At 39.4% G+C, this 21967-nt stretch overlaps 1 protein-coding gene across 3 annotated transcripts in view; it reads left to right on the top strand.

The window, feature by feature from the left end:
* abcc1 (ATP-binding cassette, sub-family C (CFTR/MRP), member 1) overlaps positions 1-21967 on the top strand; it is a 95696-nt gene that overhangs the window by 56116 nt on the left and 17613 nt on the right. For all 3 annotated transcript variants that reach the window (XM_041206165.1, XM_041206164.1, XM_041206163.1), the window contains 8 exons: positions 1511-1637; positions 3533-3709; positions 4721-4888; positions 4984-5149; positions 11763-11841; positions 16025-16172; positions 18395-18602; positions 20433-20743. In XM_041206165.1, the coding sequence (XP_041062099.1) occupies positions 1511-1637; positions 3533-3709; positions 4721-4888; positions 4984-5149; positions 11763-11841; positions 16025-16172; positions 18395-18602; positions 20433-20743 (1384 nt within the window). The remainder of the gene's footprint in view (positions 1-1510; positions 1638-3532; positions 3710-4720; positions 4889-4983; positions 5150-11762; positions 11842-16024; positions 16173-18394; positions 18603-20432; positions 20744-21967) is intronic.

Below are 21967 nucleotides of genomic sequence, written 5' to 3'. Positions count from 1 at the left end.
TTGGCGTTGATGAGCTTTCGACCACACATCTATGCTATTGCTAAGACTGCCCATTTCTACCTCCTAACATCACCTGACTCTGCCTGCTTTAGTTTATCTGCTGACAAAACCTCTCCTCCATGCTTTTATTACCCCTACACTTGACTATTCCAATGTATGCCTTGTCAGCCTCCCATTTTCCACCCTCCATGAACTTAAGGTCATTCAAAATTCTGATGCTGGCGTCCTAACTCGCATCAAGTCCCAATCGCCTATAACTGCTGTGCTCGCTGACCTCCATTTGCCTCTTGTTAAGCAATGCCTTGATTTAAAAGTCTCATCCTTATTTTCAAATCCCTCCATGGCCTCACCCCTTCCTATTTCTGTAACCTACACCAACCCCACAACCCTCCAAAATATCTCTGCTCTTCTGGTCTCTTGCACATTCCTGACTTTGATTACTCCATCTGCAGTCGTGCATTCAGCTGCCGAGACCCTAAGCTCTAGAATTCCTTCCCTAAATGTCTCTGACTTTCTAATTCCCCTTCTTCCTTTAAATGCTCCTCAAAACCTACCTCTTTGATTAGGTCTAAGGAGATATTAGGGTAATGACCCCCTAAAGTGGCTCAGTGTCAAATTTGGTTTGATAACACTCCTGTGACGTACTTTAGGACATTTTACTTTGTTAAAGGTGTTTTATAACTGCAAGTTGTTGTTCTCTTTCCATTTTCCCTTCTCCCGTTTCCCTTTCTCTTTCTTTTTTTCCTTTCCTCCTCCCATTGTCCCTCATGGCTGCCTCTCCAATACTATTCCCCCCCACCCCCCGCAAGATTGTTTTAGTAAGTTTCCCCAGTGCCCCTTGGGGAAATACCCTTAACCCACAAACAAAAACATATTGGAGATGCTTGATCTGGTTAGAGTTGTCTTTTTTAAAATAAACTTTTTTTAAAATTTAATGACCATAATTGAAAAGCCATTATATGATAGCAAAGCCTTTCTATGATTGATAACTGACTTCATTAAACAGTACAATAATATTGCCTATTGACATAGCAGTGCAGAAATTGTCATCTTGAGTAAATGGTTAAAAGCTTTAAATATACTTATTTGAACACCTGAGTACATAAAAGCAATGTTAACTAATTTTGAGACCACAAGTAATGTTGTTTCAAGTTATAGAAGTGAATTATGTAAAGTTCAGTAATCATAACTTACTATTAATGATTTGTTAACCGTTAGGATAGTAATAGCTGTAACTTTACAGGTAATGAATGTTTGTATGTTATAGCAAATGAAGTGTATGATCAATTAGCCTTGCCCTATTTTATGTATGTCTAGAGCAAAATAATTGGCAAGAAGTTATAGCAAAGGCAACACTAGTATTCGGACAGTATTTGATCAAATACAGATACTTGACATGCTTTTACTATTCTACTACTGCTGAGAACTAAATTTCTTTTAATGCCTTTTCATATTAGTTTCCTGTTTTGTACTATACACTTATTGCTCTATCGCAATATTTTTCTCACAGCATTGATGTAGAAATTCCTGAAGGTTCTCTTGTGGCTGTTGTTGGACATGTTGGATGTGGAAAATCTTCCCTGCTCTCTGCATTGCTTGGGGAAATGCAGAAAATAGAAGGTTATATTGCTGTTAAGGTAAATCATCTTTCTGCCCTCTTCCTCTTGTGTCTCAAAATTCCAAATTAACAAGAAACGAAAATGATATAACTAAAACATTGGCATAACCTGGAATTGGATAAAGAACACACATTCGTGTAGTTAAGGTTTAGTGCCAACTATGATTGGGTTGCTGCTGCTTCTCGCTCCTAATTTTGTGTCAGTATCATTTAGAATAATTAAAAAGATGTTTGCTGATGGTTCAATACTAATTTGACCTGACGTGGTAAAATGATACCTGAGCAATGCAAGTATATAGTACCCCAGGGCACTGTTGATGATCAACCAGCTGGCCTTGCCCATTAATGGAACATGGTAGAGCATATCTGTCACTGATCACTCGGATTCTTTGCACTTGGTTCTTGATGACTAACTGTATGAGGCAACGCCTTAATGGGTAGGGTAGTCCTGGTTGGACAAGCTTCAAAAGCTTACTAGTGCTCTGCTCCAGTAAGCTATGTTAATTTAGTGGTATAGCCATTGTACATACTAGAGGATTCATAAGCCTTGGCTTTGTAAACTTGCACCTATGCTCTATGAGCTTGGGTAAATAGGATATGTCCATTTTGGGAGAATTTGTAGACTTCATGTTGGGTAAACGGAATAGGTAAGTGTGGTTTTCTCAGTGGATGGAATTGGAGATCGTTCAACATACTAGTGTGTGTCTGTGTATGCCAAACATTTTTTATAAGTTCTTTCATGGAATGTGGGTGTTGCTGGCTGGGCCAGCATTTGTTGCTCATTGCTAATTTCCCTTGAGAAGGTGGTGGTGAGCTACCATCTTGAACCGCTGCAGTCCAAATGGTGTAGGTACACCCACAGTGCTGTTAAGTGGGGGCCATAGTTGATCCAAAAAAAAAGCTGTAATTCCTCGGTTCTGGCACCATCTTTGTAAATCATATTTGCACTTTCCTCCAATATTCCTGTGTCCTTTTTATAAATGGAGATCAGATTTGTGCATGGTAAACTCAAGATTGGCCTGACCAGGGTTCTGTATAAATTTAATGCACCTTCACTGCTTTTGAATCCTATATCCCTGAAAATAAATCCTAGTGCTTTGTTAGTACTGTCAGTTGCTTTGCTGACCTGCTTTCGATGATTTGTTCACCTGTATCATGAGATCCCTTTGCTCTTGTACCCCATTTGTTTCATTATTTTCTACAGTATAGGTGACGTTTCTGCTTTTTCCTACCAAAGTGCATTACCTCACATTTATCTATGTTGAAGATCGTAGCCACTTAACTGCCCCGTCTGCAAGTTTTCTGATATGTTATTGTGTTATGTTGCACTCCAGCGGTAGCATTTACGAATTTGGTATCATCTCCGAATGTTGGCATTGGGTTACTTATTCATCAATCCAATTCGTTAATGTAAATTATGAATAACAGTGATCTCAGCACTGATCCTTGTGGAAAACTGCATTCTCTCTTCCTTCAATCTGAATAAATAACCCTTTACCCTGACTCCCTGCATTCTACATTTCAGCACATTTATCCATTCAGCCATTTGTCCCTGATTCCAAATGCCCTAACCTTTACCAGAAGCCCAGAGGTTTGAATGTTCCTGTGGACAAACAAAACTACACTGTATGAGATGAAATAATACAGTGTCCTGTGCCATGCCATGTGGGATAATTTTGTTTTGTTTTGCTTGGTATTGTGATTTTGTTCTAATTCATTATTTATATAGATATAGCCTAAGGTTATGTGGGAACAATTGAACATAAGTTTTCCTTGCTGTGAATGTTTCCTGTTTATTGTGTTGTATCAGTTATCATGCTTGTTTATTTAAAATAGCAAATCTATGAAAATGTAGAGTACATTGAGGACAAAATTTAGAAAAGAAAATTACTCTTTGTTTCTATTTATGTACAGGGTTCAGTGGCGTATGTCCCACAGCAAGCATGGATCCAAAATGCATCTTTAAGAGCCAATATTATCTTTGGTCAGGAATTAATGGAAGAGTGGTACAGAAGAGTGTTTGAGAGCTGTGCACTTCTACCTGACCTGGAGAGTCTGCCTGCAGGAGATGAGACAGAAATTGGCGAGAAGGTTCAGTATGCATGTGCATTTTATAAATATGTGATCCCTATGCTTTTAGATTTAGTGACTTTAAAATAAAAGTCTGAGAGTAAGGTTTAAAATGTTTGTGGGTGCAAGACATTTATTTTCTTTATGTATGATGATAGATTAATGTGTATTGGTGGATCACATGTTGCCCCTGGTAGAAATATAATAGAAAAAAAAGGTAGAAAACATTGTGTAAACACAGTGCTTGACAGGATATACTTGTGTGCATATATAGGAGCATTAGGAATAGCAGTAGACTTGAGTGTGCTGATGGCTAACCTGTACTTCAACTCCATTTAACAGCTCATATGAGTTTGTGGCTGGAATTTGCCACATGGTGGATTTCAATTGTTTGTTTGATTATTTGGAAGCAGTGGAAAACGCTGAATGGGAGATGAATAAATCAGGAATTGAATATATGCAGGTTATTGTCTGGTTAGCAAGTGTCAAATTTCTTGACCATCATCTTGGCTGGGAATTTAAAAAGAGGAAGAAACATTTAAACAAAAAGGGCATAAATAATATAAGGATTATGCTCTTTATGTTGAGAATTTCTTCTGTATATTAGATACTTGCTCAAATAATGTCACCAAAAGCAACACTTCTAGCGCTTATTATTTACTAAGTCCTTAATCTATATAAATTTCCAAAAAGTACTGAGTATGGTCTACACCTACAGCAGAACTGCAAATGACAAATTATTGAAATCTGTATCTTGGAGAAAGAAAAGCTCTTTTTCACTGGCCCCTTTCCATTTTTTTGTAAGAATCCTTCAGTCTTATATTTAATAGCATCCAACATTTGAGGCTTCCAGGAGTAACAGTTCAGATCCATGCTAAGATACATAGAAAGATTTACAATGATGGAGGCCAGAAATTGGCACAGTGATCCATTTTAACGCGAATAGTATACTTATGTCCAAACGAAGGTTTATATAAGCAGGATCAAATAATCAAATTTCTAAGTTAGAATTAATCTTGTTTCCTTTTACAGGGTGTGAATTTATCAGGAGGTCAGAAGCAGAGGGTGAGTCTTGCTCGAGCAGTTTACAGTGATAATTCGGTTTATTTTTTGGATGATCCACTCTCTGCTGTTGATGCACATGTTGGTCGGCATATTTTCGAGAAAGTAATCGGACCCAAAGGTTTACTCAAAGGCAAGGTGAGCGACCTTAGAAATTTAGCTTGTGTTGTAAACATTGTTGTCCCTCACCTAGCATAATAAATACATCTGGGTAAAAATAACTTTATTCACAGACTCGTGTCCTGGTGACTCATGGTGTTAGCTTCCTACATCAAATGGACAGGATTCTTGTGATGGTCAATGGGAAAATCTCAGAGTCGGGTACCTACAAGGAACTTTTAGCACAAAATGGGGCATTTGCAGAATTCCTTCGCACTTACGCTCCTACAGAAAATGAAGGTGAGTTATTTCAAAATATAATATCCATTGTATTCTGCAAAAGCACCTCTTCAATATTGCCTTCTGCCAGTGCTGTAAAAATCCAGTTTAGTGTGGTTTCAAAATCTTCCATTTTATCTGCACAGCTGTTTGACAGGCATCAGATTATTGGTCACTTGTTGTCTGCGCTCCTGCATCTGAATTTAGAATCAAAGATTTGGTACAGTGTCAATTTTGCTCTCGTGGCTTAGGATGTTTTACTATATTAAAGGCGCTGTATAAATGCAAGTTGTAATTGTTACTAAGATTGCAGAACTTGCTTGTACTCCTGATTTGGAAAGTCACTCTGATTATTTGTTAAAGTGTATTGAACCTATTCTGCTCAGGACAGTAATTGTTCAGCTAATGAGTGGACTTCATGTTTAAAAGATTAATTGTTTTTTTAGTTCCTGGGATGTGAGTGTCGCTGGCAAGGCCAGCCATCTCTAATTGCTCTTGAAAATGGTGGTGAGCTGCCTCCTTGAACTGCTGCAGCCCACCTGGTGTAGGTACACCTATAGTTCTGTTAGGGAGGGAGTTTCAGGTCTTTGACTCAATGATAGAGAAAGAATAGCAACATAGTTCCAAGTCAGGATGTTGTGTGGCTTAGTGGAAAACTTTCAGGTGGTGATGTGCACATGTGTCTGCTGCTCTTGCTGCTCTTATCTTTCTAAGTGGTTGAGGTTGTGGATTTGGAAGGTGCTGTCCAAAGAGGTGTGAGGAGTTACTGCAGTACATCTTGTACATGGTACGAACTGCTGTAACCATGCCCTGGTGATGGAGGGACTGAATGTTTAAAGTAGTGGATGGGGTGCTAATCAAATGGGCTGCTTTGTCCTGAATGGTGTTGAGCTTCTTGATTGTTGTTGAAGTTGTACTCATCAGGCAAGTGGAGTGTGTTCCATTTGCACTCCTGACATATGCCTTGTAGATGGTGGAAAGGCTTTGAGGAGTCAGAAATCAATTGCTGATGTTAGGAATCTGCCATATGATAATTTGAAAATTGGGGTGGGAGACATTTTATAATTTTTGTATGTGTTTTTTAAATGCTTTTGTTCTTGATTGGACACACCTCTTTTTTAATCTTGAAACTGGATCTAGCAAAAAGTGCAATAAAGTTTTTAGGTGCAAATAGGTAATTTTATGGGATATAAATTCTTATTTTGTATATGGCAGTCATTCAGTGTAAAGCAGATGTTGATGTTTTACTTTTGTATCAGTTCATAAACATTTGATACGTCTACGAGCCCTAATTAAGGTGCAGCATAAAGTAATATCTTTTTTCAAAATGATCAACTATTTCCTTTCCTGTCATGCAGCTACTGACAATAGTGTGGAAAAGGAGGAAGGTTTGTATTGCCATTTTTTTATAGCCAGCGGCATAGCTGAAAAACCTGTAGATGCATGATGAATTTTGAAGTAAGAATATCCAACACCATAACTTTTATGTAGAGAGTTATATGCATGATTAAATTGACCTTAATTAAAGACATGCATAGTCACATTTCATTGTTAGATCAGAATCAGAATTTTAATACTTGTTTGTGTTCATATATGGAAAATTACAGACATCAAAGTATTTTGCTAAAATTTACTCAATGCAATGACTTCTAATATTTATGAAGAGAAAAATGTGAAAGTGCTGGAAATTGGAAATGAAATAAACAGCTGGAATTTTCCCAAATGCAAGCGTAATTTTTGAGTCAGGCAAGGGCAGGATTTTCAACTCCCACAGGAATGTAAACACCAGGAACGTCAATAGAAAAGAAAGTTGGGCAAGGTACGTATTCTGCCCAATGGGTCCATACCTGAAACCTTAATCTGACCCTTCCCTAGTCAGACGCTGGTGGATCTGCTGTGAGGGCAGGTTGTGAGAACTTGGCTTGTATTCCCTAGACTTTAGGAGATTGTGGGATAACCTGATGGAAGTATTTAAAATTTTGGTAGGGTAGATTTGGAGAAATGAAGTCCTTCAGTGAGGGAATTAAGAAAAAGGGGCCAAGAACTAGGCCATTCAGGAGGGCTTCCAAATCCTGCTCAGGCCCTGGGAGCAGTCTTCTCACTTCTAATCCTGCTCAGTGCTATTCTGTCTTCTCAATCCCTCCCCATTTACAGTCAGTTAATACTGGCGCTCTTCTCCCTTTCCCATTTTGCTCAGTTAGTGCTAGCACCAATAAATCCAATAGTGAAATAGTGAAAAGTTTCTTGACTCAGCAAGGTTAGAATGTGGAACCTGCTTCCTCCAGAAATGGATGATGCAAATTACTTAACTGTTTTTTAAAAGGAAACCAGATGAGTAAATGAGAGAAAAATGGAATGGAAAGATGTAATGAAAGGTGGAGATGAGGTATAGTATATATACCAGCACAGACTAGTTAGGACGAATAGTGTTTTGTGCTGTATATACGATGTAATTCTCTGAACTCATGGGGCATTTTTTCATTTAATGGGTAGTAGAAATCTAGAACTTTCGTCCAGGACAATAGGAGCCTTTAGGACTGAGGTAGATAAATTCTTGTTAGGTAAGCGATTAGGTGCAAAGGTAGTAACATGGAGAAGAACAGCCATGATTTAATTGAATGGTGGAGAAGGCCCGAAGGACTAAATTCTTTTGATCCTATTTCTAGCATTTTCTGTTTTAATTTCTAACTGTAACGTGTTGGATATCCAAACTGCTTGATTTTTATATTCTAATCTTAGTCAACATTAGAAATCTGCTTTTTATTGAGTGAGTTTTATCATTTTGATGGAGCACAGAGTAATTGTATGGAGGGGAGTACCATTTCTAGGTATATTCCACAAAAGTATTTGCCATGAATGGAGACTGTCCAGGGTTCCAGGCTTGCCTACACAGCTGAAAAAAGTAGGTGTGGCAGCATGAAACCTAAGAGAATGTTGGTGAACAAGGATTATAAATATGAAAAATACTATTTGCTTTAACTTGTGCAGTATTTGAAGCAAGCTATTTTAAGATGAACCTTTTCTGATGCCAGCTCAGACTGCACATTATGTATGAACATTAACACTGTTATGGAAATTGTTTCTGCTTGAGTGTAAAATAAGACTTATTTGTTACAAATGTCTGACCAGAATCCCTTCCTGCTACTATGACTTCGAAGATGGTCCTATTCCTATTCAACTTTCAAAATTATGTAGCCTAAATGCATTTATTTGGTGATGTCCTCCTTGTATCCTTGTGTTTGGATTTTGCCTGGATTGATTCCAATGTTTTATCTTGGTAAGATTCACAGACTATTATGCAGGACTCTTTGAGTATCACCTTTCATTTTGGAGATGCCAGTTATTCGGTGAAAAGGTGGAGGATATTCTGGATGTCTAGGAGATCAAATTTCTCCACCATTGCAATCTTCAAGGAAAAATACTCTAAATTTGCATTCCTGGTGCTTTGTGTAGTGTTGCTGCATTTTTAATTGCATCCTTGCTCAGTTTTTTTTTTGCATGCAAATAATTTAATGCGGATTTTCTTTTTGGAAAATGAATTTGAAATATTGCTGAACTAAATGAATGTAAGCTAAAATTGGAATAAGTTCAATTAAAATGTGGTTTTTTTTAAGAGGGCATTGTAGGAAAATTAGGATAGTTCACCTATTTGAACAGACAATGCGTTGACTTGACTTGGTTCCTCATTTTACATATTAAAATTAATCACCAGTAAGACTTTTTTGCGCGAAGAAGTTTCTTCTTGATCCTAAAATCAAAAGCCCGGGTTATCGATTTAATCCCATTCTCCACCCTGGGTACCCGTAATAAATAGATGACAATTTCATGATCCCATTGCTCTCTTCTATAAGGAGTTCTTTTCTGCTCTTCATTTAAAAGCAAGATATTTATGTTTTATGATTACAAGTTGCTCTTATTTGAGAGTGACACAGTATGACTTTCAATTTTTCCCTCCCTGTGTCGTGCACACAATGCTTCTCCCTGTTGACATAGCCAAAAGTAGATTCACATCTCGATAATTATGGGGCAAAGTCTGTGCCCAACTAAGGTAATTCCATTCCAGGTACCTGGAACCACCGCAGAGGATCTCCAACACAGTACGAATGATTAAAAATAGAAATGGTGCAAACAACTATTTTTAGTCATTTGTGCTGTGCTGGAGATCCTCTGTGATGGTTCCAGGCACCTGGAATCAAAGGTTGGCGGGATAAAAATAGCTGAACAATGGGCTACCTTCAAAGAAGAAATGGTTCTGGCACAACAAAGGTATATTCCCTCGAAAGGAAAAGGCAGGGCAAACAAATCCAGAGCTCTTTGGATGTAAAAGGAGATAGAAATTAAGATAAAGAAGAAAAAGTGTGCTTATGACAGGTGTCAGGTAGAAAATACAATTGAGAACCAAGCTGAATACAGAAGGCTCAGAGGAGAGATGAAGAAGCAAATAAGAGAGGTGAAGAGGGGCTATGAGAAAAGACTGGCAGCCACCATAAAGGAATCCAAAAGTCTCCTATAGGCACATAAATAGTAAGAGGGTGGTAAAAGGAGGATTTACACATGGAGGCAGGGGGCATGGCTGAGGTGTTAAATGAATACCTTGTATCTGTCTTTACCATGGAAGCAGATGAGGAAATTGTCACTAGTAGGGTTCAAAATTGATTAGGAGGTGGTATTGGATAAGCTGTCTGTACTTAAAGTTGACAAGGCACTGAGGCCAGATGCGATGCATCAAAGGATATTGAAGGAAGTGAGTGTGGAAATTGACATAATCTTTCAGTCTTCCCTAGACTCAGGAGGTGCCAGAGGACTGGAGAATTGCAAACATTATGCCCTTGTTTAAAAAAAAAAGGTTGTAAGCATAAGCCCAGCAATTACAGACCAGTCAGTTTAACTTCGGTGGAGGGGAAGCTTCTAGAAACAATTATTCTGGATAGAATTAATAGCCAGCTGGAAAAATGTGGGTTGATTAGGAAGAGCCAGCATGGATTTCTTAAGCGAAAATCATGTTTAACTAACTTGCTGGAGTTTCTGGAAAAGATAACAGAGAATGTTGATGAGGGCAATGCTGTTGATGTGGTGTATATAGACCCCCAAAAGGCATTTGATGCAGTGCCACACAACAGACTTGTGAGAAAAGTTATAGCTCATGGACTAAAGGAGACAGGAGCGATGTGGATACAAAATTTGTTGAGTAATAGGAAACAGCGAGTAATGGCTAATGGATATTTTTCAGGCTGGTGGAAGGGTTGTAGTGGAGTTCCCCAGGGGTTGGTATTGGGACCCTTGCTTTTTGTTCTAGATATTGGTAGTGCTGGGGACAATTTCAAAGTTTGCGAATGATTCAAAACTTGGAAGCATTGTAAACTATGAGGAGGGCAGTGTAGAATTTCAAAACAACATAGACAAGTTGGTGGATTGGGCAGATAGGTGGCAAATGAAGTTCAAGGCAGAGAAGTGTGAGGCGATTCATTTTTGGAGGAAGAACATAGACAGCATTAAACAAGAGTTACAACTCTAAAGGGTGTGCAGGAGCAGAGAGATCTGAGTGTACATGTGCATAAGTCATTAAAGATGGCAGGACAGGTGGAGAGAGCACTTAATAAAGCATACAGTATCCTAGGCTTTATTATTAGGGGCATAGAGTACAAGAGCAAGGAGGTTATGCTGAAATTGTATAGGACGCTAGTTAAACCTCAGCTGGCGTATTGTGTACAGTTCTGAGCGCCACACTTTAGGAAGAATGTGAACACGTTGGAGAGAGTGCAGAAGAGGTTTACAAAAATAGTTCCAGGGATGAAAAACTTCAGTTATGAAGACAGATTGAAGAGGTTGGGACTGTTCGCCTCAGAGAGGAGAAGGCTAAAAGGACATTTGATAGAGGTATTCAAATCATGAGGGACAGAGTAGATGGGGAGAAACTGTTCCCGCTCGTAAAAGGATCAAGAACGAGAGGACACAGATTTAAAGTGATTTGCAAAAGGAGCAAATGCGATGTGAGGAAAAACTTTTTCACACAGCAAGTGGTTCGGGTCTTGAATGTACTGCTTGGAATTGTGATGGAGGCAGGTTCAGTCGAGGCATTCAAGAAGGCATTAGATGATTATTTGAATAGAAACAATGTGCAGGGTTATGGAGAAAAGGCAGGAGAATGGCACTGAGCCATAATGTTCGTTCGGAGAGCTGTGCAGACACGATGGGCCGAATGGCCTCCTGCACTGCAATTATTCTGTAATTCTGTGATTCTAAACTCTAACATAATATTCAATGCACATGCTCCATCCTGGAACCTAGTAAATTTGATGTTCACTTTATCCATTCTGTAGGTCAATGGTTGATTCTTTAGGTAAATGAGGAAAGAAACGTTATTTGTAGACTAGTTCCTTATATTAAAAAAAAATTTAGCAGTGCCTTTTGTATATTCAGGTGTACACCTGAAGAATGCCCTAATTCATGTCATAAAATGATAGCAACATAAAAAAATTACTTTAGCCTGTAGTTTGATGCTGGTAGATACTGCTAAACAGGTACTGTTGCTGTATTTAAACTCTTATAATCTGAGACCATAATTGCCCTTCTCCCACCTAGCTCAACAGAAAGATACTAAAATGTTTCATTTTTAAATTCTTTCATGTTTCAGAATTGGATGACCAAGCAGAAACGAGACAGGATCATAATCACATTATTCCACGCAAGACATTACAAAATGTCCTCCTAAGGTATGCTTTCTATGTAAATTTGAGCTGTCATTGTATGCTGAAACAAACTACCTTTGAAACATACATTCAAATATAATGAAACTTTGTTAATTGTGTGAAATATCAAATTTGCCAGTTTGCTTTCTGCTGTGTAGTTCAATGAAACAACAGACCTGGTGTGAACTTCTTCCTTTACCAATTCCACAAAAATCTGCAATATAACAGATTCAAAAATTTATAAAATAGAAGCATTATTAAGGGATGCATTTTGATGAAACACCAAGACCTACAGGCCATCCAAATCAATTGGCATGACATAGAATTTACTGCCAGAAACAGACTATTTGATTCAACAGATCTGTGCCAGTGTTTGTGTTCCACATGCATCTCTTCCACCTTATTCTCATCCTACTGTCATGTTCTTCTATTTTTTTCTTCCTCATTTACTTATCTAGCTTCCCTTAAATGCATCTGTTATTCAGCTCAACCACTCCATGTAGTAGCGAGTCCCACTCTTGAGTAAAGAGGTTTCTTGATATGATTTATTAGTGACATCGAGTGGTATTCACCCAACTATGTGGCAAATTGCCCAGGTATGTCCTGTACACAAAAAGCAGGACAAATCCAACCTGGGCAATTACCGCCCCATCAGTCTACTCTCCATCATCCATAAAGTAATGGAAGGGGTCATTAACAGTGTCATCAAGCGGCACTTGCTTAGCAATAAACTGCTCACTGATGCCCAGTTTGGGTTCCGCCAGGGTCACTCAGCTCCTGACCTCATTACAGCCTTGGTTCAAACATGGACAAAAGAGCTGTACTCCCGATGTGAGGTTGAAAGTGACTGCCTTGACATCAAGGTTGCATTTGACCGAGTGTGGCATCAAGGAGCCCTAGCAACATTGGAGTGAATAGGAATCAGGGGGAAAACTATCCACTGGTTGGAGTCATACCTAGCACAACAAAAGATGGTTGTCGTTGTTGGAGGTCAGTCATCTCAGCCCCAGGACATCACTGCAGGAGTTCCTCAGGGTACTGTCCTTAGCCCAGCCATCTTCAGCTGCTTCATCAATGACCTTCCTCCCATCATAAGGTCAGAAGTGGGGATGTTCGCTGATGATTGCACAATGTTCAGCACCATTTGCGGTGACTCAGATACTGAACCAGTCCATGTCTAAATGTAGCAAGACCTGGACAATATTCAGGCTTGGGCTGACATGTGGCAAGTAACATTCGTGCCACACAAGTGCCAGGCAATGACTATCTATAACAAGACAGAATCTAACCATTACCCCATGACGTTTAATGGCATTACCATCACTGAATCACCCACTTTAATATCCTGGGGGTATTACTAGGTTCCATTGACTAGCCATAAAAATATTGTGGCTACAAGAACAGATCAGAGGCTAGGAATCCTGTGACAAGTAACTCGCGTCCTGACTCCCCAAAGCCTGTCCACCATCTACAAGGCACAAGTTAGGAGCGTGATGAAAAACTCTCCACTTGCCTGGATGAGTGCAGCTCCCACAACACTCGAAGCTTGGCACCATCCAGGACAAAGCAGCCCACTTGCTTTGTACCCCATTCCACAAACATTCACAGTCTCCACCGCCGGCGCACAGTAGCAACAGTGTGTACCATCTACAAGATGCACTGCAGGAATTCACGAAGGCTCTTAGATAACATCTTCCAAACCCATGACCACTACCACCTGGAAGGACAAGGGCAGCAGATAAATGGAAACACCACCACCTGGAAGTTCTCCTCCAAGCCACTCACCATCCTGACTTGGAAATATATTGCAGTTCCTTCACTGTTGTTGGTCAAAATCCTGGAACTCCCTCCCTAACAGCACTGTGGGTGTACCTACACCACATAGACTGCAGTGGTTCAAGGAGGCAGCTCATCACCACCTTCTCAAGGGTGACTAGGGATGGACAATAAAGGCTGGCCCAGCCAGTGAAGCCCACATCCCTTGAATGAATAAAAAAGAATGCTAACAAAAGGTGATAATCCATGTTATACTATATATTTTAAAAGCAAAGTATATCCCAGAGAATGGGTCTTGCAAGTAGATTTGCAACTGAAAGAAGAAAAGTTTTGCATCGAAGTTAATTTGATCCATAACAAAAACAAAAATACTTGGAAAAACTCAGCAGGTCTGATAGCACCTACGGAGAGGAACACAGTTAACGTTTCGAGTCCATATGACTCTTCAACAGAACTAAGGAAAAATAGAAAAGAGGTGAAATATAAGCTGGTTTAAGGGAGGTGGGGTGGGACAGGTAGAGCCGAATAGAGGGCCAGTGATAGGTGGAGATAACCAAAAGATGTCATAGACAAAAGGACAAAGAGGTGTTGAAAGTGGTGATATTATCTAAGGAATGTGATAATAGCTGACATTAAGGGTAGAAAGCTGGACAAGCAAGGTATAGATAGCCCTAGTGGGGGTGGGGTGGGGGGAAAATTTATTAATTTTGCTTCCAATTTCTACCCCTCCATCATTTTCACACGGTCCATCTCTGACACTTCCTTTCCCTTCCTTGACTTCACTGTCTTAATTTCTGGTGATAGACTGTCCACCAATATTCATATATTCATTACAAGCCTACCGACTCCCACAGCTACCTCGACTACAGCTCCTCACACCCTGCTTCCTGTAAGGAATCCATCCCATTCTCTCGCGTCCGTTGCATCTGTTCTGATGATGCCACTTTCAAAAACAGTTCCTCTGACATGTCTTCCTTCTTCCTTGACCGATGTTTTCCACTCATGGTGGTTGATAGGGCCCTCAACCGTGTCCAGCCCATCTCCCGCACACTCGCCCTCACACCTTCCTCTCCCTTCCAGAACCATGTTAGGGTCCACCTTGTCCTCACTTATCACCCCATCAGCCTCCGCATTCAAAGGATCATCCTCCGCCATTTCTGCCAACTCCAGCATGATGCCACCACCAAACACATCTTCCCTTCACCCCACACCCCCGGTGGCATTCCGCATGGATCGTTCCCTCTGGGACACCCTGGTCCACTCCTCCATCACCCACTACACCTCAATCCCCTCCCAGGCACCTTCCCATGCAACTGCAGAAGGTGCAACACATTTACTTCCCCTCTCCTCACTGTCCAAGGGCCCAAACACTCCTTTAAGTGAAGCAACATTTCAATTGCACTTCCCTCAATTTAGTCTATTGCGTTCGCTGTTCCCAATGCGGTTTCCTCTACAATGGAGAGACCAAACCCAGACTGGGTGACTGCTTTGCGGAATACCTTCGGTCTGACTCAGACCTCCCTGTTGCTTGCCATTTCAACACTCCACCCTGCTCTCATGCCCACATGTCCGTCCTTGGCCTGCTGCATTGTTCCAGTGAAGCTCAACGCAAACTGGAGGAACAGCATCTCGTCTTCCGACTAGGCACTTTACAGTCTTCTGGACTGAATATTGAGTTCAACAATTTTAGATCATGAACTCTTTCCTCCATCCCCACCCTCTTTCCGATCCCCCCCCCCCTTTTTTCCAATAATTTATATAGATTTTTCTTTTCCCACCTATTTCCATTATTTTTAAATGTATTTCCATCCATTGTTTTATCTCTACCTTTTAGCCTATTTCGATCCCTTCCCCCCACCCCACCCCCAGAAGGGCTATCTGTACCTTGCTCGTCCTGCTTTCTACCCTTAACGTCAGCTATTATCTCATTCCTTAGATAATATCACCAACTTCAACACCTCTTTGTCCTTCTGTCTGTGACATCTTTTGATTATCTTCACCTATCACTGGCCCTCTATCCAGCTCTACCTGTCCCATCACCGCGCCCCCCCCCAACCTCTTATATTTCACCTCTCTTCTATTTTTCCTTAGTTCTGTTGAAGAGTCAGACGGACTCGAAACGTTAACTGTGTTCCTCTCCGCAGATGCTGTCAGACCTGCTGAGTTTTTCCAAGTATTTTTGTTTTTGGATTTCCAGCATCTGCAGTTTTTTTGCTTTTATCTTAATTTGAGCCATATTTTGCAAACCTTAGGAGTGTATGTGATTGTGACTCTGTACAGCATTGGATTCCCAATGAGATTGATAATCACAACTTATTGAAATTTCTTTTTCATTTAATTCAGCCAAACCTCTCATTACTAACTTTGAGACAAATGATCAAAGAGAGATTCCACTGTACTTCACCGTTACTTTCTCTTTTGATAATTATAGAATGAACAAATCAAGCTCAGCATCTAATGATGAGGAAGCAACACTTTCGCAGCAGAAAAATGCATCGAATCCAGTAGATGCCAGGGAAAAAGCAAAACAAGCAGCTGGTCTGAAACTGACAGAAGCTGACAAAGCTCTGACTGGTAGAGTAAGGAAATGCATAAATCTTTATATCGGATTTGCCTGCATACAATGAGTGAAAGTCTTCCAATTAAACTTGAAGGCTACTTTAGTCACTGCACAATTTAAATTTGAAAAATTGTCATTGTTTTAAGCCCCAATCATCACCCTTCCAACCTTTTGTGTGGGAAACTCTCTAATCCATGAACACCTGATTGATGCTGTCAATGATACTTCCCCTGATGGGTGTGCCAAATTTAGTGTTGTTGGAAAGGATACTAGTGTTCCAGCGGTCTCAGTATTTACTTAGGAAAGGAACGCTATTTATTTTATTGTAAGCTTGAAAAACACTACTACCTAGATACACTTAGCTTCATATTTTTTCAATTGCGCAAGGTTAATAATGTAGAAACTAAACGTTTTACTAGCTTGGTTGGCGTTTGCCTAATAGGCTAGTTTATGTACGAGTGTGTATACAATATTTTTATGATTGAGCTCAAGAAGTTCACGTAAATGGAGATCTGGTTTCTTTTTCATTAGTTTATGTTGGCTGACGCAGATGGAAAAATTCCCAGGGACTCGGTGACATCATGGGTTAGACATTGGTCTTTCTCCTCGAGGTTCTAGTTCAGGCCCACACAGCCCTGTTTGCTGATTTAAGAAATAGGTTTGGGCAACTTCAATCCGTTTCCTGGTGGGCATAGGTGTTCGCCATTAAATTGGCGGATTCAGATGGAGGTCAGAAGATGGTAAAATAGGGGGAGTCTTTATCTTTCATCTAATTGTGCTGAAACTAGACACGAGAGAGGCAGCAGAGTTTATTCTATTTATCGTATTAGCTCTTGTTAATGTATTGCCTCCTCCCCACGTGTAACTTTCAAGGATGGTACTACGTGTTGTAATTTTATCACCCTTTAACCTGGATATGGCATTAAATATTGTTCTGCCCATTTGGCACCAAAGAATTGAAGATGGATCTGCTGGCTGAGTGTTCAGAGCGAGATTTCTATTGGTGGTAGATGTGTAATGTTGCAACAGGGTGCAGCATATGATATGAATCCAATCTAATTATGTCTGCATATGTGTGCAAAGATTGTCATCTTGCTATGGTAACTTTTTTCCTGTCTATTTTACTGATTTTTAAAAATTATTCTTTTGAACTTTTCCTCCAAATTCTAAACTTACGCTCCTCTTTTATGCAATCCTCACGATGTTAAAATAGTCCTCCCTAATCATTCTAAATCATTCTTTTCTTAAACTTTGGAGCTACTTATCTCTCTCAGTTCTCCTTTCCTTCTAAATCTTTTAATTCCATGCTTGGCATCTTGATATATCTGGTCTTCTATTTTATTTAACATTTTATATATATTTTGACTTGTGGAATGTTGTAGGATCAATGTAATGCTTGAACAAATCTGTAAGTTTCTAATATGTCGCATTTTAAGGAGCAGTTTCAGTTTGACATTTTCTCAAATTATACTCGGACAAAATCATGCCAGTAGGTCAAGAACTGTAAAGTAAGTGCTTGACTGCAGTAGGAATTTCAGTATGGCAGTAACTCAAATGAAGCCTTCAGCTTCAGAAGCTTAATTAAATTTAATGTTTACTTGAGATTTGGAACCTCTTAGTTCATTTAAATCATTCTAAGATTGGTTTGAGGAATCTTTAACCAATTACAATGTTTCTCAAAAGGAACCACACAGTTGTTATGGTTTCACCTTTTTGTAAAAAATCAAGCCTTCCTAAGGGCAATTAGGAAATGGCAATAAATGCCGGCCTTGTTGGTGACACCCGTGAGAATGAATAAACAGAATCAATTTCTTTATATTTTTGTAAGCTATGATGCACCTTTCCAAATCAAAATGTTCTTTTGAAAGGAAATATGTAGAATCTGTTTGGGCCGAATTGACTTCAAGGTGGTATATGTGGCAATAAAATTGATGTGTCAAGCAACTTACCTGGTGATACGCAAATCACTTTTGTTTAATTGGATTTGTGTTTGCCTGGTGATGAAATGGATGGCAGCAATTTTTCTTTAAGTTGACATTCATCTCATAGTGAAGCAAAGCAAAAGAAACTGTTATAATTCCTCATGTATGGTTAGGTATTTGTCAGCCTGGAGTGTGAATCATTAACCTCAAGGTTATGCAGTAAGCAGCATTTATTGTGTGGCTTTGTATTTTCTCTCAATTTGATGATCTGTTTGCTTGTAATTCTGATATTTTTAACAATGTTGTTTTTTAAATTCAGGTAAAGTCCTCTGTTTTCTGGGCATATATGAAGGCAATTGGAACCTGCACTTCTTTCTGCATTGTTCTATTCTACCTATGCCAACATGTAGCCTCTTTATCCTCTAATTACTGGTTGAGTTTATGGACAGATGATCCAGTTGTTAATGGCACCCAACAGCATACTTCACTCAGACTAGGAGTATATGGCGCACTTGGAATAATTCAAGGTTTGTGAAAATGATTTTGGTTTGCAATCTTAATATAAGTTTGCTGGTTCTGAAAATATGTTAAGGACAATTATGTGTTTTAGTCTGGGGCGTTTGGACCAGAATTGGATTATTGCATTTCCTGTTAGTAGTTTCTTTTGATAAATTGTTGCTTTTAAGGCGTGACTCTTATTTGTCACAACTGTTAGATTTTATTGCAGATAACTCAAGTCATTGGCTTTAGTTTGCGTAAAACTGAAAGTTGCAGTTTTACATTCTTCAAAATAGTGAAACAAATATGCTTTTGTATATTTTGACTTGGCATCATAATAGTAGATGTTCTTGAAATGTATTGATCAGAATTATATTAGAAAATAAATCATATTTAACTTTGAACTTTTTTTAACTCTTCTCCTGCATTCTCCCCTCCACAGCTAACTGCCCCTCCGCCACACCACAAGTCAACCACCACTGCACTTAAAATCTGCTAATCACCTAACCTCTTTTATTGGCACACCTGCAGCACCTGGTTTGTTCAATTGTATCTTTGTCCTAAGCTCAAACTTTGACGTCCTTTTCCTGAGGAAAGCTTTCAGTGTTCCTCTCCCAGTCGTTCCCCTCCCTTTCCTCCCCCTTATAATTACCCTCGTCTTTACACACTCAAGTCTAATGGATGCAAATATGTCCATATATGGCACGCAACTTGCTTGACCATTCATCGTCCAGATTTGGGTGCACCATATCAAGTTCAACTGGACCCTTCTTTCCTCTTCCAAAACTGCATACTACCTTAGGATGATCCTAGAGAGCAAAGATAACCACTGGCTTTGTTTCTGCATTACAGTCCATCTCTTCAAACCCTTTGTCTCTATTCCCTTAGTCCTCATGAAAACAATTATGAGGAGCTCATGAATTTGCTTATTACCAAGAAAGGGACTTACTGTTTAATTGCCTCTGTTACTTTCCTCCCCCTGTGCAGTCCTGCCCCCTGCCATTGTAACCGTAACCTGAACCTCATTAATGATCAAAGTTGTTTTCCCACCTAGTTACAAACTTCATACCATTGTTACCAATTCCAGCTCCTTCCCTGGCCACTGTTAGGAGGATCCATGCAGTTGATGGCCCCAGTGCCATTTTTGACCCAGCTTTAGCTTCTAACCCCACATCCTCTCAAACATGAAGTGTGCCTGCTTCTATCTTGATAGTATTGCTTGTTTTCATCTCTATTCAACCCATCTCCATAACGTTGCCACCCTCTATCTCTATTTCAGTCCACCTGTCATAAACCTCATTCATGTCTTTATCGCCCCGACTTGATTTATTCCACTGCTGTGCTAGCTGACCTCTAATGCTCAATGCTTCGACAACTTCACATGCAGAAGTCTGATGCCCTGTCTTGCGTTGGTCCTGCCCTTTCACCTCTGTCATTGCTTTCGGTGCCAAATGCCTCAGATTCACAATTCTCCACACTAAGCCCAAGCATTGATTTTCCCTTCTCTCTCTCTCTCTTTCTTTGTAGCTTTCTCTAGCTTTACAGCTTCCCTAATTCACCATTCCCTACTTCAATATTTTGTGCATCACCTTTCCATTGTTGACTGTGCCTTCAACTGCCTAGACCTCATGCCTGAATTCACTGCCTTAAACTTTCCCCTCTCCTTTAAAACCCATATATTTGACCAGGCTTTTGGTTACCCTACCTAAAGTGTCCTCCTTTTGGCTCTTCTTTTACCTACATCTTTGAAGTGCCTGAGGATGTGCTTCCACATTAAAGGTGCTAAATAACTGCTAAACAACCTTTGGTGTTGTTGTTGCTCGTAGGTCTGGAACTAAATTTTTGTTAAAATTTTGCAGGTCTTTTTGTACTCTCTTCATCGGTGGCGATGAGTGTTGGAGGAATATCGGCTTCACGCTGGCTCCACGATCACGTGCTCTATGATATCCTGATGTCACCAATGAGCTTTTTTGAGCGAACGCCTAGTGGTAACATAGTAAACCGCTTTGCCAAAGAAATCGATACAATAGACTCGGTGATTCCAGTAGTGATTAAAATGTTCTTAGGATCACTATTTAATGTTCTTGTTTCTTGCACGGTGATTTTAGTGGCCACTCCAATAGCTACAGTCATCATACCACCCTTGGGATTTATCTACATATTTGTACAGGTCAGTATTAATGAAATAGTTGTGCTTAACAAAAATTGTATAGGAGTCATTCTTTGCAAAATTATTCAGAATTTCATTTTCCTGTCTGGTCGCTGATTATTGGATATAAATTTGCTCTCATGCTGAGCCTCTAAGATTTGTTTTTTGTGCTCGGGTCAACAATCTGCAGCTACTGCAAATGTGGATTCTGCAACAAGTCTTTCATGGGGGACATATATCAATAAAAAGCTGCATATCATTAGGAAATTTAGGTAGGTTGACATCACTGGAATTTGGAAACCAGGTAATTTGTTCTGCAGCAGTAACACTGATGAGAGATGTTCAGAGGAGGAAATAAAAAGCCAGGAGAGTAATTCCATGACAGTTCTGTAGTCATGGAGCCATGGAATGCTAGGTGCTTGCTCTTTTGGTGATACAAAAAAGTAATTCAGTTCATTGTGTGACTTCCATAGTACAACAATGAAATTTTCTAACATTTGATATTAAAAAGTCTAAAATCACTGACTAGTAAAAAATATTATCTGAAGTAGCAAATCACAAACTGTCTGTCAGTCTCAAAGCTGCTGCAAAGCAACCCTGCTGGTGGTCTTTTATTGTAGACATTAATAGAGAACAGAATATTTTTAATAATGTCTCCATAAAATTATTGAAAAATTGGGGCTCAAACTTGTTTTTGGAAAGTAATTAATTAATGCCTGTCAACCTGGTGGGTATTGAAAAGCAAGAGTGACACAGCAGGTTTTAAGGCTAATGCACCATTGGCTGTTTTGTTTCTAGTGGTACTGTTTATTTAACATGAGACATTCTGATTAAAACTAGTTAGTTTTAACTAGATAAACTATTGACTAACAGTGGCATCTAATGATGTTGGCTCCATGACAAGAGTATGCATATTGGTGGTTAAAAATACAGATCGTTTATGATCTGAAACATGCGTGGGATACAGCTCAATTTGAAGAATTAAGTCAAATTTTAACTGCTCACTCATCCTAAATAAATCTGGTTTAGAAAAATATTTTAGAATTAGTTGGAGTAGCATCTCCTAGAATAAGGAATTGTGTTGCAACTCTACCATTTAAATGTCTTAAAGGTTCTCTGGGCAGTTGCTAATTGTGCATTAGGCACTTAAGACCATAATCGCATAATTTAGCCACCTTTTGCATCAGTGAAGAAAATATAGTAGCAATTATGTGATCGTGTATCATTCTACCCAATTTTATAGGC

Source organism: Carcharodon carcharias, chromosome 15 (genome assembly GCF_017639515.1).
Source record: "Carcharodon carcharias isolate sCarCar2 chromosome 15, sCarCar2.pri, whole genome shotgun sequence".
NCBI classification, from domain to species: Eukaryota; Metazoa; Chordata; class Chondrichthyes; order Lamniformes; family Lamnidae; genus Carcharodon; species Carcharodon carcharias.
This window is presented reverse-complemented; position numbering and strand designations above follow the sequence as displayed.